The sequence below is a fragment of the Colias philodice genome, chromosome 7 (genome assembly GCF_061535455.1).
Source record: "Colias philodice isolate Cphi_HAF_F1 chromosome 7, ilColPhil1 Martin Lab GWU primary, whole genome shotgun sequence".
Classification (NCBI taxonomy): Eukaryota; Metazoa; Arthropoda; class Insecta; order Lepidoptera; family Pieridae; genus Colias; species Colias philodice.
In genome coordinates, this window is record NC_143092.1 from 10183791 (window position 1) to 10200271 (window position 16481).

Below are 16481 nucleotides of genomic sequence, written 5' to 3' on the forward strand. Positions count from 1 at the left end.
AATGATAAATTATTTTAATCAAATTTTAATATAATTTTATAAAATAAGACAAGAATATAATATTATCTGTACTAATAAAATTTCAAATTCCATTACTTAATAAAATATAATCTTACATCTTAATAATTCAAGTCATAGTTTATGTGAAATCTTATTCTAAGATATAGTTAAAAATATTTACAAATTAAAATTTATTTAGAATATAACGCAGAGATTCATGTATTTAAAACATATAATTGACTTAAAGTATTTGAAAGTCCCAAATGAAAATGATAAATAATTTAAATTTGTAAATTAAATTATTCTCCATTTTTTTATCTATAAACATATTTAAACATAAATACATATAGTATGAAGACAAGGATATTTCTTTTTTTATTAATTTTTTTGCAAATTTTTTATCTACTGTACTCATAATGTTCTCTTAAGCTACCTTCGATTAAAAAATTCTTAAAACTATTGACAGTTGAGATAAGGAACATTTTTATAATTTGTTTATTTTACATATAAATGAAGATTGCATAAATAAAAAATTATGAAACATATTCCAAAACATTAACTTAGCGTGTAAGTTGGAATAACTTACAAGTTCTAAGCTACTAAAGATAAAAATTACTAGCGCCTACTAAACACACACTTTTTGGGACAGAAAATTCCAGAAATCGCATCAAAACAAGACATTTTTATAAAGATATTGACACATATAAATATATAGAATTTGAGAGACAACATTATCCTTAAATTAAGTTACATAATATACTTACATAAGTTTTATTTTATTCAAACAGGTTTTAATACCATTTTTTAAATGATAGAGAAATATTTAGAAATAAAGTATTATACACAAGGTAAAATACTTCTTTGGAGGAATAATAAATATTCCTGTCAATAAATTAAATCTGCATTCATTTTAAAGGTGATTTTGTTTGTAAATGAACAATTCACCACAATAATAAAGATTTTTATAGTCTATATGACATGAAATAACGAAGTAAATATTGAAATGAGACCCTATTACAAACAGCTTAAAATGGATAATGGCATAACTACATTTAAAATTCGAGCATTTTATAGTATGAAATGTATAACGAAGAAATGAGTTCAAATATCAACCTTATTTGAATGAGTTTAGAGTGGTTTACAGTTTAGCAAAATATGTATCATATATTTTTTCGTCGCGGTCTAAGACAACCGAATTTGATCTTTCATTCGAACGCATTGCAGACTAACATTAGAGCGGTTTAAAAGATTTTTGACTTCCAAATTCAAAAATACATTAGAGCAGTTTACAACATTTCGAATTCCAAATTCAAACGCCTAGCAGAATAACATTAGAGACGACATTCGGAATTCGACATTTTAGAATTCCATATTTAAAAAATACTCGACTAGCGGTTCTCGAATTCCAAATTCAAACTGTCATTGTCACAGATAACACAGATTCACGCACTAGTCACTTGTCAAGTCATTTGCTCGATCAGCGGAGCAATGTCGGGATACTTTCATGCGAAGAACTCCGCTTTGCTCGCCATGTCGAACTCGGATTCCTCCATCTTGTACATCTCGATCAGCTGGAAAATATTTCATAAATTAAATGCATCTTAGTTAAGTCAATAAATTAAAAATTATTAAATATTTATAGCAAACAAAAAGAATAATGTTCTTTTTAAGTTCTGTTTAAGCGCGTTGAAAGTAAAATTTCAAGGTCGCTTCATGGCAATACCGTCACGTCATCGAGTAAGGCGACGATTTTGGTATCTTTGAATCTTGCGAAAGAAGTTTCACTTCTGACACGTGTGCTCGGCACACACGCTCTTTATTACATTTACCTTCTTCAATTGATAAAATTCAAAAGGTATTGGTCGTTCTTAACTTAGTTCCCAAAATTTTAATGAAACTGAAAGTATTTACATAATTAAATCCATTTCTATATAATCTACCTACTTAATTTCATCAAAATCATCTATTTCATCGTTGGTAATTTAATTTTGAATTTTATCTGTTAAATATAGACTTGTTCAAAACTACTCAACATTATATCACAATATAAACTGTGATGATCTACGAATAGCTCCTTATATTATTACAAAAAAATATTCTCACAAACTACAAACACTTTTAAGATGAACTTACGTTATCAATGTCCTTAGAGAGTTCTTCCACTTGCTTGTCATGTGTCGCTTTCAGCTTCTCTTTTTCGCGGTTTTGTTTGATTGTTTGGGTCTGGAAGTTATTCATCACTATTTTTATTTATGAAATAATGACATCTAATTCTATTTTTTTTTTCATTTCTACTCTGCACTTGTTCAAAACTACTCAACATTATATCACAATATAAACTGTGATGATCTACGAATAGCTCCTTATATTATTACAAAAAATATTCTTCCAAACTACAAACACTTACATTCATAGAAGACAAACCAAAATTAATCAATAAATGTTACAAATATTATAAACCCGAAAATTTTAAAAATTTACATCTTATCGGGTTTTTATCTTTGGTCTAAATTAGCACCTAAGCTGCTTTATAGAGTTCCTACTAAATAAATATACCTTTCTCTCGTCCATGAACTTCTTAGTATTGTTCTGTTTCTTCTCTCGCAAGCGGCGATCTTTTTCCTGTTTGGTCTTCAATGTTTTGTCATTAGCCACTTCCTTGCTTGTCTCTACGCTGATTTTCGCTTGACGGGTGTTCATTTCTTTTAGTTCCCTGGTGGAAAAATGGTCTGATATAAATAACTAGATTTGGAGTTTATCTTATCTGAAATCTGGATATACTATTATCAGTTATTCAATAATTTTGTCTTTTATTTATAGCCAAAAACATAATTCATTTAATAGGCATGACGACAGTATCCATAAACGATCGAATTAGTGTTTTTAAGGGAAAATTTATAATAAATAAATTAAAAATAGGTACTTAGAAATAGTAAAAACATTAAGATTAATGAGATTATCAATAAAATAAAACATTGAAATTCTGCAGTCGGCCATCTTGACTGAAACACGCGTGACGTCACGTCTATGTAAACAGCTTCGCGTCAGGTATATTTTGTTGTTATGAATATGTTGAGAATACGCATTTTTATTTATTTTCTATTTTTTAACGTATGCTTTATCGACTCAGAACAGAAATATAATTGCGAATTTACGAATATGTGGTTCGGGTTCCTCTCCGTCCAATTTATACAATCATTTCATATTATTTTCTCTTTAATACTTTTTTTGGGTATTATTTTTATGTAGATTCATATTGCAATACTGCACACCACTTATAAACTTTGAAATTAGATTCTATAATACTTAATAATTAAATATTTGTTTAATTTTGCTTCGCTATGCATACAGATAATTATGTATTTACGTAATAGTGACGTCACGCCTACGCCATGACACCTGTGAGTTGTTTTGGCACAGTTAATAAATATTTTTTGAAAAATAGCTTTTATCTTCGTTAAATTTAAGTATATTAGCGAAATATAGGGTTTTTCTTGTTTAATAAACGTATACACACATTATGGAAGAGGTTTTGAAAATCTTTCGTCATGCCTTAGGTTTTTTTTTGGTAAATTTAGTAAACTTGATTAACACTGTTTGTTATACCTTAAATTTTTTTAACAGCCTCGTTTTTGCAGATAACTGCCTAATAATTTTATACTTATAATCATCGTTTATCTATAGCACATCGCGCCGGTAGTAAGGCTGTAGTTCATGTTATAAAAAATATTGGCACCCTATAGATCTGACCTGTCTTGCAAGTCTTTATGTAGTGATCACCAGTTAGCTCACCTGTTTCTTTTCTTATTTTGCCCTGATGATAAAGCTTACTTTAAGTGATGATCAACAGTTATTCCATCTACTTTTGTGTTCGGTTTTTAATTAATTACGTCTACGACTAAGTGACTAATTAATTTGTGTGCATCAATCAGTAATAAAACAGATTCTATAGAGGAAAGACGTTTTCAACACGAAAACACAGTTTAAGCAAAATTGAGCCTTATTGCCGCAACATTTTGACTGACCGGTTGGCTTAGTTGGTAGTGAACCTGCCTTCAAAGCCAGAGATCGTGGGTTCGATTCCCACCCGGGGCAAATATTTGTGTGACGAACATAGATGTTTGCTCTTTGTCTGGGTGTTAATTATCTATATAAGTATTTATTTAAAATTATATACATATGTATGTTTATCAGCCATCTGGTTTCCATAACACAAGCGAAAGCTTAGTATGGGATCAGATCGTGCCGTGTGTGAAAATTGTCCTGAAATATTTATTTATTTTGCTTGTTCTGCCTATATACCTCACCTCTCATGCTTGGCCTCCAACTGCTTCATCTGCGCCAGCTGGGTCTGCTCCATCATCTTCTTGAGCAGTTCCCTCTGGTCATTGAGCCGTGTCCGAGCAGCAGCACATTCCTCACGTCTGTGCCGAGCTGCCAGTTCTGCCCAGGCGGAGGATTGTTCCGTTACTAGAGTGCGGAATGTGGCGTCGTTGCTTAGTTGCTCCTTGCTGGAATGGATTTTTGTTAGCATTGGAGAAAACGTTACTTGAAAGAAAGAAAGAAAAGAAATTTATTGCCAAAAAAAAACAACATTATAAAATTTATCTTAAAATAAGGCAAACGGATAAAGCCTCAGCAAAATGCTGCACAAAAGCAGCGCTGATTTAATTTACTTAATTGTTTCTTGCTGGAAGGTAGTGCTGTTTGGGTAGTGTATCGAAATGGCGCTCTAAAACTTATCGCACGAGACATGTCATTTTCTTTTGGCTTTAAGTTTCTGTTTGAGTAAAGTTTTGATTCATATGGTATGGGAAAAGTAAAGAGAAAACAATGCGTAGTGCGCTCAGGCAATAATTTTGTTGAATCTATTGCATATTTACATTAATTATGTAGGAACTAATTTTACACTACTTAAAACAAGCGAATCACCAAATAACATTTAGTTTCCTATAAATTCTGCCAAAACTACTTTTAAATATAACATTTTCAGCCGAGATCCACACCAAATAAAATCCAACAAACAATTTTACCCATAAACATAAAATAAAACATCAAACTCACTTTTTCCCCTTAATCATTTTCTCCAACGCAGAGCACTGCTGCTTCTGCAACAGCATTTTCTCTTTGGCGTGACGTTTGCGCATCGCTTCTAGATCCTTCTGCTGTTTCTTCCCGGTCTTCAGGAAGCCCTTGTCCTGACGGAGGGACTCCACCGTTATGGGCTCGAAGACTAGGGGCTCTGCAATTGTACAATAATAATAGTTAAAAAAAAACTAAAAAACACGCTTTTTATAGAAAACCGAACTAAAAAATATAAAATTTTATCAAATTAGTGTATTGTCATCGGTCCTCAATAAATCTACAAAGTTTGAACGAAATCTGGCCGTTTATAGTGGGTCAAAATCGCGCCCAAAGAAGTCGGTTACAAACAAACATACAGGTGAAGCTAATATAAAGCGTGCTAAATATATGCTAAGTATTGCCATAGTAACGAAAATCTTGCTTGTTTTTTCCCGACTGCGCCAAGAAGGTAGTGTTTTTTGAAAGTATGTATTGTGCATAAGAAATTTGTCTTCCTAGACAAAAATGTTTTCAACAACATTTTTTTTATCATTGATCAAAAGCTCAATTTAAAGGAACTTCCAGTAAATTTTTTGCAGCAGTAGAATCAAAGGCCAATGTCCAGAACGCATCTCTTATATTGGCCATTTCTGCATATGACCATAAATCAACTCAATAAAATATTATTCTTGGTATAATATCTTGCGTTTATATGTTTGTTCATGGAAATACTTGAACCTTCATCAATGAGGTGCAATTATATGTAATTTATTGTCTTCTTGGCCTTCGTGCAGAGCCAAAATAATAAACGCTATAATATTTAGAAACATTTCCACGTCTGTTTATGTTGTCTGTCATATGTTTCCTTTAAATATTATGAACTTTGGTTGATGACACGCAGCATACAACGGCCTGAGGGCCAACTTAAGATATTCGTTTTTGTGTACATTTTTAGAACATATTTTGAACTCATATGGCACAAAGAATAGGCAAAAGTCTTAAAAACCTCAATACCCGCTATTTTAAAATATTAATAGTCTTCTAGAATATAAGAGTTTGATACCTATTATGTTTACAATGTAAATATGCAAATTATGTAAATTACGAATTGAAGAGTTGAGCCTGATTTACGGCGTGTCTATCTATGGATTTGAAATTTTTGTGCCAGTGTTTGTTATCAAAATCCCCTGAAGCTATTTGCCCTGGATATTTACTTGGAATTTTACCATTTTTTACGACAAGTTTGAACTGTTTTTTATCCTACTTATTGATCGATAGTATTTTCATAAGCCTAATTTTAAAGCGTGTGATGGTACACTGGGTTTAATTTCATAAAAATACTCTGTTGGTCTAGTAAAGGAGAATATTTGGAAAATCTATTACCTTAATATTACCCATGTTTATCTAGAAAGGATATAAAATCTGCAGATGCATATGGCGAACAAAAATAACTTTCTAATTTAGTTCAATGACAGAGTTGAATATTATTATTATAGTAATTTGAAATATCAGGTAAGTTGGAATTTTGATGTCATAATTATAACAAGAACAGACCTTTTTTTTCGTTGTGTATTTACATTTATTTTATCCAATAAACATGCCGACGCGGTCGGTAAAAGTTTTTAAAATTGGTCGAGTAGTTTATTAGGTAGTTAATTAATGAACAAAGAAACAATAAGCCAAATCTTTTCTCTGTATAATGTAAACCAGACTAGACTGGATAAAACCAGTTTAGATGATAATGTAAAGAATGTAAAATATTATTGCTATAATTTATATTTTCATAATTTTTTGTCGAATTAAAAAAATAACTTCAAAACAATAACTAGCTATAGGTATTAACAAATCCACCTTTAATTAGCTAGTATTTTTTCCAAAAAATATCTTATAGTACATATTAAGTACCAAAACAAATCAATAAAAATAAATCTCTCAAATTCTATAATTACCTATTTAATCTTTTAATTGATGATTAAACAACATTACCAAGCTAAACACCACTAAAAATATTACATTTTTTTAAAGTAAAAAATCCATAGACACATAAAAAAAACCAAACCTTTATAATTCCTACTAATCCAATTCATTTCACAAAACACATTTTACACAAAAAACTGAATAAAACACCGCTTTCAGCTCTAGAGTTCAGAGCTATGAAGCCGCGTATCGCAGGAACGTTCTAAATTATTTTTAGTTGCGAGATGACGCGAAACCGAGGTTTTGAGATTATGCTTCATATATTTACTAGCGACCCGCCCCGGCTTCGCACGGGTGCAATGCTGATACTAAATACACTACAGAAAAACTGTGAACGTTGTATATAAAAACATAGCGGCCCGCTCCGGCTTCGCACGGGTATAAAATAGATAGCGAGGCGGCCGGCCGGTACCGCCGCAAACGCTACGTCCCGCAATTTTTAAATCTGTAATATCTTCGAAAATATTCACTTAAGAGGGCGTATAAAGCCAGATAATTCTACGATTAAGCCCCGCACATTACGCGCCATGCCGCGCGCCCTCACAATACCCTCATACACCCGGCTCATCCAACGTACGTAAAGTTCATCGCACGCTAAATTATACACAATATTCTTCGCTCGTTCAACGCGTATTTTCGGTAGTTAGTAGGTATGTTGTCTAAAATAATTCTATAAAACAGTGAAGTTGAAATCCTCACAAATTATGTAATATGTCTTTTTATTATTATTTGTTTATAATTATTATTAATGATAATCGATACATATTATAAAACAGTAAAAAAACTGTCTGTATGAAATATATAAAAAAAAAACAATATTAGGGAAACAGTATAGAGCACGAATCCGTAAAAAAAGTCTGTCGAAATAGCGAGTATAGCTGATACTATTTTTAAATAAACATACGCAGTCGACGACACACATTCCTCCAGAACTTTATTTTGATTAATTTGGTTATAGTCCATTGAATGAGTCCCTCCAAGGGGGGTCTAGAGTGCATGAGTTAGTAACGTAAGATGTTTCTTCGGAAACATGTCAAGAGTCCCTAGGTAATAAACATACTAAAACCCCGGGCCACTAGGAGGAGCCCCGGAGTGGGGGGAGGGGGGAAATGGGTCCATTTTTTCATTTTTCGCTTAAATCTCAAAAACGGTACATGTTAGAGAAAAACTTTCAAGGAAAAATTGAAAGGCCATAAAATTATCTACAAGTTGTACCTGAATCATTTTTTCCTATATCCTACCGTTTCTGAGTTATATGCAGTAAAACATGATTTTGGCTCAAACAATTTCAACATCAATCGATCAAAAAATATTTCTTTCTTCCAAAAAACTCAAATGTGCAACTTGTGACCAGTACTGATAGATTGCTCTTAATTAGGTCTATAATTGGTAAAATAAACACATTCCTCCATGGAAGCCTTTAGGAGGAATCGATTGTCAAAATATTATATTAGGGCAGTTTGAGTTACTGAACTTGATCTTTTTATTTTTTTCTTCCAAAAAACTCAAAAGTGCAACTTGTGACCGGTACAGATAGATTGCTCATAATTAGGTCTATCATTGCTAAAAATACCAGATTCCACCACGGAGGCGTTTACGGGGAATTGAATTTTATCAGGGTAGTTACGATACATGAACTTTTTATTTTTTTTCTTCCAAAAAGCTCAAAAGTGCAACTTGTGACCGGTACAGATAGATTGCTCATGATTAGGTCTATCATTGATAAAAAATACCAGATTCCACCATGGAGGCGTTTACGGGGAATTGAATTTTATTAGGGTAGTTAGTTAAAAAGTTCATGTATCGTAACTACCCTAATAAAATTCAATACCTCCTAAAGGCCTCCATGGTGGAATCTGGTTTTTTTATCAATGATAGACCTAATTATGAGCAATCTATCGGTACCGGTCACAAGTTGCACTTTTGAGTTTTTTTGGAAGAAAAAAAATAAAAAGTTCAAGTATCGTATCTACCCTAATAAAATTCAATTCCCCGTAAACGCCTCCATGGTGGAATCTAGTATTTTTATCAATGATAGACCTAATTATGAGCAATCTATCTGTACCGGTCACAAGTTGCACTTTTGAGTTTTTTGGAAGAAAAAAATAAAAAGATCAAGTTCAGTAACTCAAACTACCATAATATAATATTTTGACAATCGATTCCTCCTAAAGGCTTCCATGGAGGAATGTGTTTATTTTACCAATTATAGACCTAATTAAGAGCAATCTATCAGTACCGGTCACAAGTTGCACTTTTGAGTTTTTTGGAAGAAAGAAATATTTTTTGATCGATTGATGTGGAAATTGTTTGAGCCAAAATCATGTTTTACTGCGTATAACTAAGAAACGGTAGGATATAGGAAAAAATGATTCAGGTACAACTTGTAGATAATTTTATGGCCTTTCAACTTTTCCTTGAAAGTTTTTCTCTAACATGTACCGTTTTTGAGATTTAAGCGAAAAATGAAAAAATGGACCCATTTTCCCCCTCCCCCCACTCCGGGGCTCCTCCTAGTGGCCCGGGGTTTTAGTATGTTTATTACCTAGGGACTCTTGACATGTTTCCGAAGAAACATCTTACGTTACTAACTCACGCACTCTAGAACTTTTTATTCAATGGACTATTAGATTGTACGACATTTTTCGACTCAGCAATTATTCTAAAAATAAAATCATTCTTATAAATGTGTAGCTGGGCTCTTATGGGTCTATATCAGATGTTCCAGATCTTTGATTTTTTTTAATCAACAGAAAATTTCCATCAGACGCAACAATTTTTGTTGACGTCACTCCTATAAATGTTAGAGTGTGATCTCAGGGTCCCTTATCATACATTCTAGATCTTCGAATTTGTATATTTATATTGCCCAGATAATACCTACACAACAAAATAACTTTCATTCAAAGCCGTCCAATAGTTCCGGAGATTGGCGTGTACAAACAAACAGACACATAGAGTTTTTTTAGGATTTACGGGAACAAACCTATCCAATGTCCTTTCTCAGGTCTCAAGCTATCTCTGTATCAAAGTTAGAGCTTAGAGAGCCAGACATACATACAGACAAACAGACAAAAATTCTATAAACTATGTACCTATATTTTTGGCTCCTATATCGATTGAAAATCACGCCCCAAGTAGGTATTCGTAAAAATATTCAATGTACAGTTTTTACTTTCGTACAATTTTTTTTATACCTATGTGATTGTAATATTATTATCTAATACAGATTGTAAATATATATAATGTGTAGTTACTATTCACAACTTGTATTGGTTATTTACTGGAGCAAACATAGGAATCTACCTATAGTAATACTATAATATATATATATATATATATATATATATAATATTATAAAACATTCCCGATTTTCCCGAAACGAATTTACAGAATTTACACAAATAATAATATCCAAACTCGCCTGGATAAACTTTCTCAAATGAATCTATAGTTTAGGTGGTCTGTTGCGGTTCTGCATCAGGTGTTTCAGTTTTCAAAATAAATTATTATTTTATATTTCCCGGATAATATAATAGTACCTACACAACAAAATAACTTTCATTCAAATCCGTCCAGTAGTTCCGGAGATTAGCGTGTACAAACAAACAGACAAACACAGACAGTTTTTTTTATTTACGGGATAAAACTCATCCTATGACCTTTCTCAGGTCTCAAGCTATATCTGCACCAAAATTAGAGCCCAGACATACATACAGACAGACGTACAAAAATTCTAAAAACTATATTTATGTATAGATATGTACTACATATTACTATGTAATACAGATTATGAATATATTATATATATACATATACATATTATGTATATTATAAAAAAATACCTATTCAATGTAAGTACAGTTTTGACTTTCGTACGAATTTGTTATACCTATGTATAGATGTTATGTATGATTATCTAATACAGATTGTAAATATAATACATATGTACTATTCACAACCGGTTTACATATTATTGATATTATTATTTACTGGAGCGAACATAGGATCTGCCTATAGTAATAATAATAATATAAATCTTTCTTGACTTGATTGATTGCACCGCGACTGTAAGAATTAGGTACCACTATGAATTTTATTTACCTATCTATAGTTGCTGCTGCTATCGCGTCAATACTCAGCCCGCGGAAATTATTTTACAGAAACTAAACTTTCTCAAATAGGTAAATCAAGACTTATCTTTTTATATTATAATTATTATTTATTAATATTATAACAATACTATTATAACTTACCTTCGACATTTAGTTATCTTTTCAATTTGAATCTTTTTTAGTTCTCGTTTCTTAAGTCTTTTCATTTTGTTGTTTACAAATCAATATTCGGCGTAATTATAAAACACGGCGCAGCAATTTTAGCGTGGTCTACTCGTCTCAACGGAGCGATAGCGTCTGATGTATGAAATAGAATTATGTTTTTAGCTCCCGGAACGTGCGATGGAAGATGATTTCTTGCGTAATTAAAAATATAGTAAGCGCCAAAAGTGTTTTATCGTGATTAAACCAAAACTAAAAGTAATTACACAAAATGCTCGGACAAATATCTTGCAAATGTTTTAATATAATTGTTTATGAAAAAAAAATCTTAATAAGTATTACCATGTCCAGTAAAAAACGTAAAAGTGTGAAATTTAGAGGTAACTTCGTGAATTTTTTCTATCGAGTCAATTTCAATATTTTATGTTTTTGATCTGACAATATAATCGAAAATATCATCAAGTTTTACATATATTTTATTTTTTATATTTGGTCTTGAATATTACACGTATCAACTAAAAGTTGATTGGTGATTTGACTTTATACGCGCCCTTAAATCATACGGAGGGCCATATAGATCTATATTAAATGAACAATGTATTCAAGGTATTTAATTGGTTAAGGATTAATGCTGTATTGGTTAAAATCGCATCGAAAATTAGCCATTATTTGTCGTAAAAAGTAAATGACAAAAAAAAGTTATTGTGGGTTATCCATAAGAGATAGACATATACCATCGCGGACTTTTCTGTAGACCTTTTCAATGTGTATAATACTTAGTACATTATTTTGATAATACTCGTAGGGTTCAGCCTGCGTTTGCAATGTAAGCGGAAAAAATGTAATTTTTTACGACATCACATTAGAAACCTCAAAAATAACAGTACTTCTCCACTATTTAATGGATGTTATTATACATATAAACCTTCCTCTTGAATCACTCTATCTATTAAAAAAAACCGCATCAAAATCCGTTGCGTAGTTTCAAAGATTTAAGCGTACAAAAGGACATAGGGACATAGGGACAGGGAAAGCGACTTTGTTTTATACTATGTAGTGATTAGTATCAAGGAACTAGATGAATAAACGTTGGAGATAATAAAAGTTTTTACCGGTTTTAAACGCGGGTTTTTCACTATGTCATCAAAAGAAACATACGGACGCTTTACGCTGAAATATAGATTTTTTTCACACATAAGTTTTAAGTCGAATTGAAAATCCGTTAAAAATCAATCATCATCATCATCATCATCATCATTCCAGCCTTTCAAGACGTCCACTGCAGGACATAGGCCTCCCCCAAAGATTTCCAAAACGACCGATCACCAGCGACCTGAATCCAGCGGCTCCCCGCCACTTTGATCAGGTCGTCTGTCCATCTCGTTGTAGGCCGTCCCACACTGCGACGTCCTGTACGTGGTCGCCACTCAAGAACCTTTTTGCCCCAACGGCCATCGGTTCTGCGGGCTATATGCCCAGCCCAGCGCCACTTCAACTTACTAATACGGTGGGCTATGTCGGTGACTTTAGTTCTTTTGCGGATCTCCTCATTTCTGATTCGATCACACAAAGAAACCCCAAGCATAGCCCGTTCCATAGCTCGTTGAGCGACGCGAAGCTTCTGCACCATGCCCGCGGTTAGCGACCACGTCTCAGATCCATAAGTCAACACCGGTAACACACACTGCTCGAAGACTTTCGTCTTCAGGCACTGAGGGATTTTGGACGAAAAGATGTTGCGTAGTTTCCCGAACGCTGCCCAGCCGAGTCGGATTCGACGATTGACCTCTTCCCCGAAGTTGGACTTACCTAATTGGACGCTTTGTCCCAGGTAAACGTATTCGTCAACAACTTCGAGAATAGAGTTTCCAACTGAAACCGGAGTGGGCACAACATGGACATTTGACATGATTTTCGTCTTGTCCATGTTCATGCTAAGGCCCACTTGTTGTGAAACTCTGTAGAGGCCACCGAGCATTGTATTGAGGTCTTCCAGGGATTCTGCCATGACTACGATATCGTCGGCAAATCGAAGGTGAGTGATGTACTCGCCATTAACATTGATGCCAAGTCCTTGCCAGTCCAGGAGCTTGAAGACATCTTCCAAAGCAGCGGTAAACAGTTTCGGAGAAATAACATCTCCTTGTCGGACCCCGCGCTGCAGAGGAATTGCCTTTGTGCAATGCTCCTGAACCCGGACTGACATAGTGGCATTTTCATACAAACTTCTCAACACTTCGATATACCGATAGTCAATGCGGCAACGCTGAAGAGACCTCAATACGGCCCAAGTCTCGATCGAATCAAAGGCTTTTTCATAGTCCACAAACGCCAAGCATAATGGCAGATTATACTCCTCCGTCTTCTGTATAATCTGCCGCAGCGTATGTATGTGGTCCATGGTGCTAAAGCCTCTTCGGAAACCGGCTTGTTCGGGAGGCTGGAAGTCATCAAGCCTGCGTTCGAGACGATTCGTGATGACTCTCGAGAACAGCTTATAGACATGGCTCAGCAGTGATATTGGCCTGTAGTTCTTCAACAGGGTTTTGTCTCCCTTTTTGAAGAAGAGGACAACCATACTGCTGCTCCATGCTTTTGGCGCAGTGCCCTCGAGTAAGGTGGAAGTGAATAACCTCTGTAGCACTCTGAGGATTGGTTTGCCACCCGCTCTCAGAAGCTCAGATGTGATTCCATCCTCACCCGGCGCCTTGTTGTTTTTAAGCTGTTTGAGAGCCATCCTAATCTCGTACAGGCTGATGTCCGGGATATCTTCGGTGTAATGTCGGGTTAGTCGGGCTCTAGGATCTTTCGCCGGACTCGCAACAGGCTTAGCAATGGAGGTGTAAAGGTGTCCATAAAACTTCTCGACCTCGCCTAGTAGCTCCGGTTGAGACGACACAATTTTGCCACTATCCGTCTTCAGCTTAGTCAACCGGCTTTGCCCAATAGATCCATCTCTTGCGAACACTTTTGAGCCTTTATTTCGCTGTATCGCTTCTTCAATGTTTTTCGTATTGAAGGAGCGGATATCGTGTCGCAAGGACTTTGTTATTCGTCTATTGAGCTGCCTATATGACTTCGCTTCATCGGAAGTATTCAGTAGCAAAGAGCGTCGCTCTGCCAGGAGCTTGAGGGTATGGTCGGAAAGTTTTTGTGTTCGATTCTTACGGGGAATCTTGCAATGATGCAACCCTACCGTACGAATCGTTTCGATAAGCCTGTTGTTCATATCGTCCACAGATACGTCATCGCCTAGGCAAGCGAAGCGATTTTGGAGCTCGAGTTGAAAGCTTTCGGGGTTCTGAATTTGGGTGCGGAACGGTCGAAGAGTTGACTTAATCAAGCGAGACCTTTCGAGTTTCACATCTATATTCAATGTGCCTCTTACCATACGGTGATCGCTGCCGGTTTTGACCCTGTTGATCACAGAAACATCATTGAATATATGTCTCTTTGTAGTCATGATAAAGTCAATCTCATTCCTCGTTTTACCGTCGGGGCTTAAAAATCAATAAATAAAATAAATAAATATATAATATAAATAAATAAAAATCAATAAATTCCGAATATTACTCGAGTAAAACCCCGTCAACGAAAACACAATCTTTACTGGAAACTGGGTTTCCTGAGTTTTGCTATGAATAGAATGACTAAACAAAATTGCAATGCAATTTGTTAAATGGCTGGGCAATTTTTTATAACAAAGACGTATCTTAGATAATATTGATATAGAACTTTTAATAGTTCTACGCATCACTAGATTGTGCTGATTTTTCTATTTACATAAATAAAGTATCCGCTATTATTTCAACACTACATTGCTGATTCATATCTTGCGTAAAATGTAAAGAAGAATGTAGCATTGAATAAATCTAAAAAAAAAATCTCCTACGACTAAAAAGCCTCCGTCGGTAAATCGGTAAGTCGGAAAATTTCAATAATTTATGTGATTTTAACATTTTGTATTATAAAGAAAATAAAAAGTACATTTTCCTCGTAGTAAAATTAGAAATATTCTTGTTATTCTCAGTTAATACACGCGTTCTATTTATATGTTCAAAAGTAAATACACATTTACCTGTAGCTTCGTGACCTTGGGACTGTATTTTGAGTATTTATAGAATTTTATGGGAAAGCCGAAAGTCTATATTATATTAATATAACAGATACTACATATTTGCAGTATGTTGAAGTGATAAAACATATGAATTGTAATTTTTAATCTATGAAAAGAAAGGGATAATTTAAAAAGTATTAAGTTGGGGATTTGTTCTTTCTTGGATATTTCGTGATACAAAAAATGGTTGCACTACAGATTATAGCTGTTTTTGTAAAGAATTACAATTATAATATTATAACTCTCAGAATAATTATTATAACTCTGAGATTTTTATCTCCTAATAATTTCTAAGTAGAAACTGTCAAAAAAGTTCAAAAACTGTTCCAGAACCACTTACATTTGACCAAGTTGGTAAAACTTGCTAAAAACCAGTAAACAAAAAAAACTGGTTGTTTGTAAAGTAGGTTTACGATCGAGATGTTTACGTGATAACGTCTTATTGGTGGCAGCGCTCGAGATGAGACGGGAGATCGGTCCGTCTCTCTCTCGTTATACCTGCGATCGTGCTCGTGAGGTTTTGGTGTGACACAAGTTTCTGAACATGTCACCCGACTAAAACGATTTTAAAAACGTTATCACGTTAAAACATCTAGATTCAAAACTGACCTTCCTTCTTCACCTCCTCCGGTTTCTTCTCCGGCCCACTCTCTTCTATTCCCATGGCTTTCATGTTATCTGTCCGTTCTTTAGCTGCTCCCATGAACGCTCGGGGATCGGATAGGGCAGCCATGAAATCTAAGGAATAATAGAAATATGTGTAATTTTGTAAAACATGTGCTAACTACAAAAAAAAAATTGAAAATTTTAACTTTAATTTGACCACCTCCTTGGTACAGTGGTTGACGCGTGAGCGTAGTACCGAGGGGTCCTGGGTTCGATTCCCGGTGGAGACGAAGAAAAAAAAATGTCTCGGTCTGGCAGGACACAGAAGGCCGATCACCTACTTGTCCCTAAAGAAAAATCGATCAGTGAAACAGATGTATGCATAATACATCTGCCCCTTACCCCACTTGGGGACACGGGACTGCACTATTTACTTTAAT

The 16481-nt window shown here is 34.2% G+C and overlaps 1 protein-coding gene across 4 annotated transcripts in view; it reads right to left on the reverse strand.

Moving 5' to 3' along the window:
- Positions 1-435: 435 nt before the first annotated feature.
- The window catches only part of norpA (no receptor potential A), an 82490-nt gene continuing 66444 nt past the window's right edge, over positions 436-16481 (reverse strand). For all 4 annotated transcript variants that reach the window (XM_089697634.1, XM_089697632.1, XM_089697633.1 and 1 more), the window contains 6 exons: positions 16045-16173; positions 5065-5242; positions 4308-4511; positions 2557-2713; positions 2134-2223; positions 436-1571 (listed from right to left, as the gene is read on the reverse strand). In XM_089697634.1, the coding sequence (XP_089553760.1) occupies positions 1503-1571; positions 2134-2223; positions 2557-2713; positions 4308-4511; positions 5065-5242; positions 16045-16173 (827 nt within the window). In that variant the 3' untranslated portion in view covers positions 436-1502. The remainder of the gene's footprint in view (positions 1572-2133; positions 2224-2556; positions 2714-4307; positions 4512-5064; positions 5243-16044; positions 16174-16481) is intronic.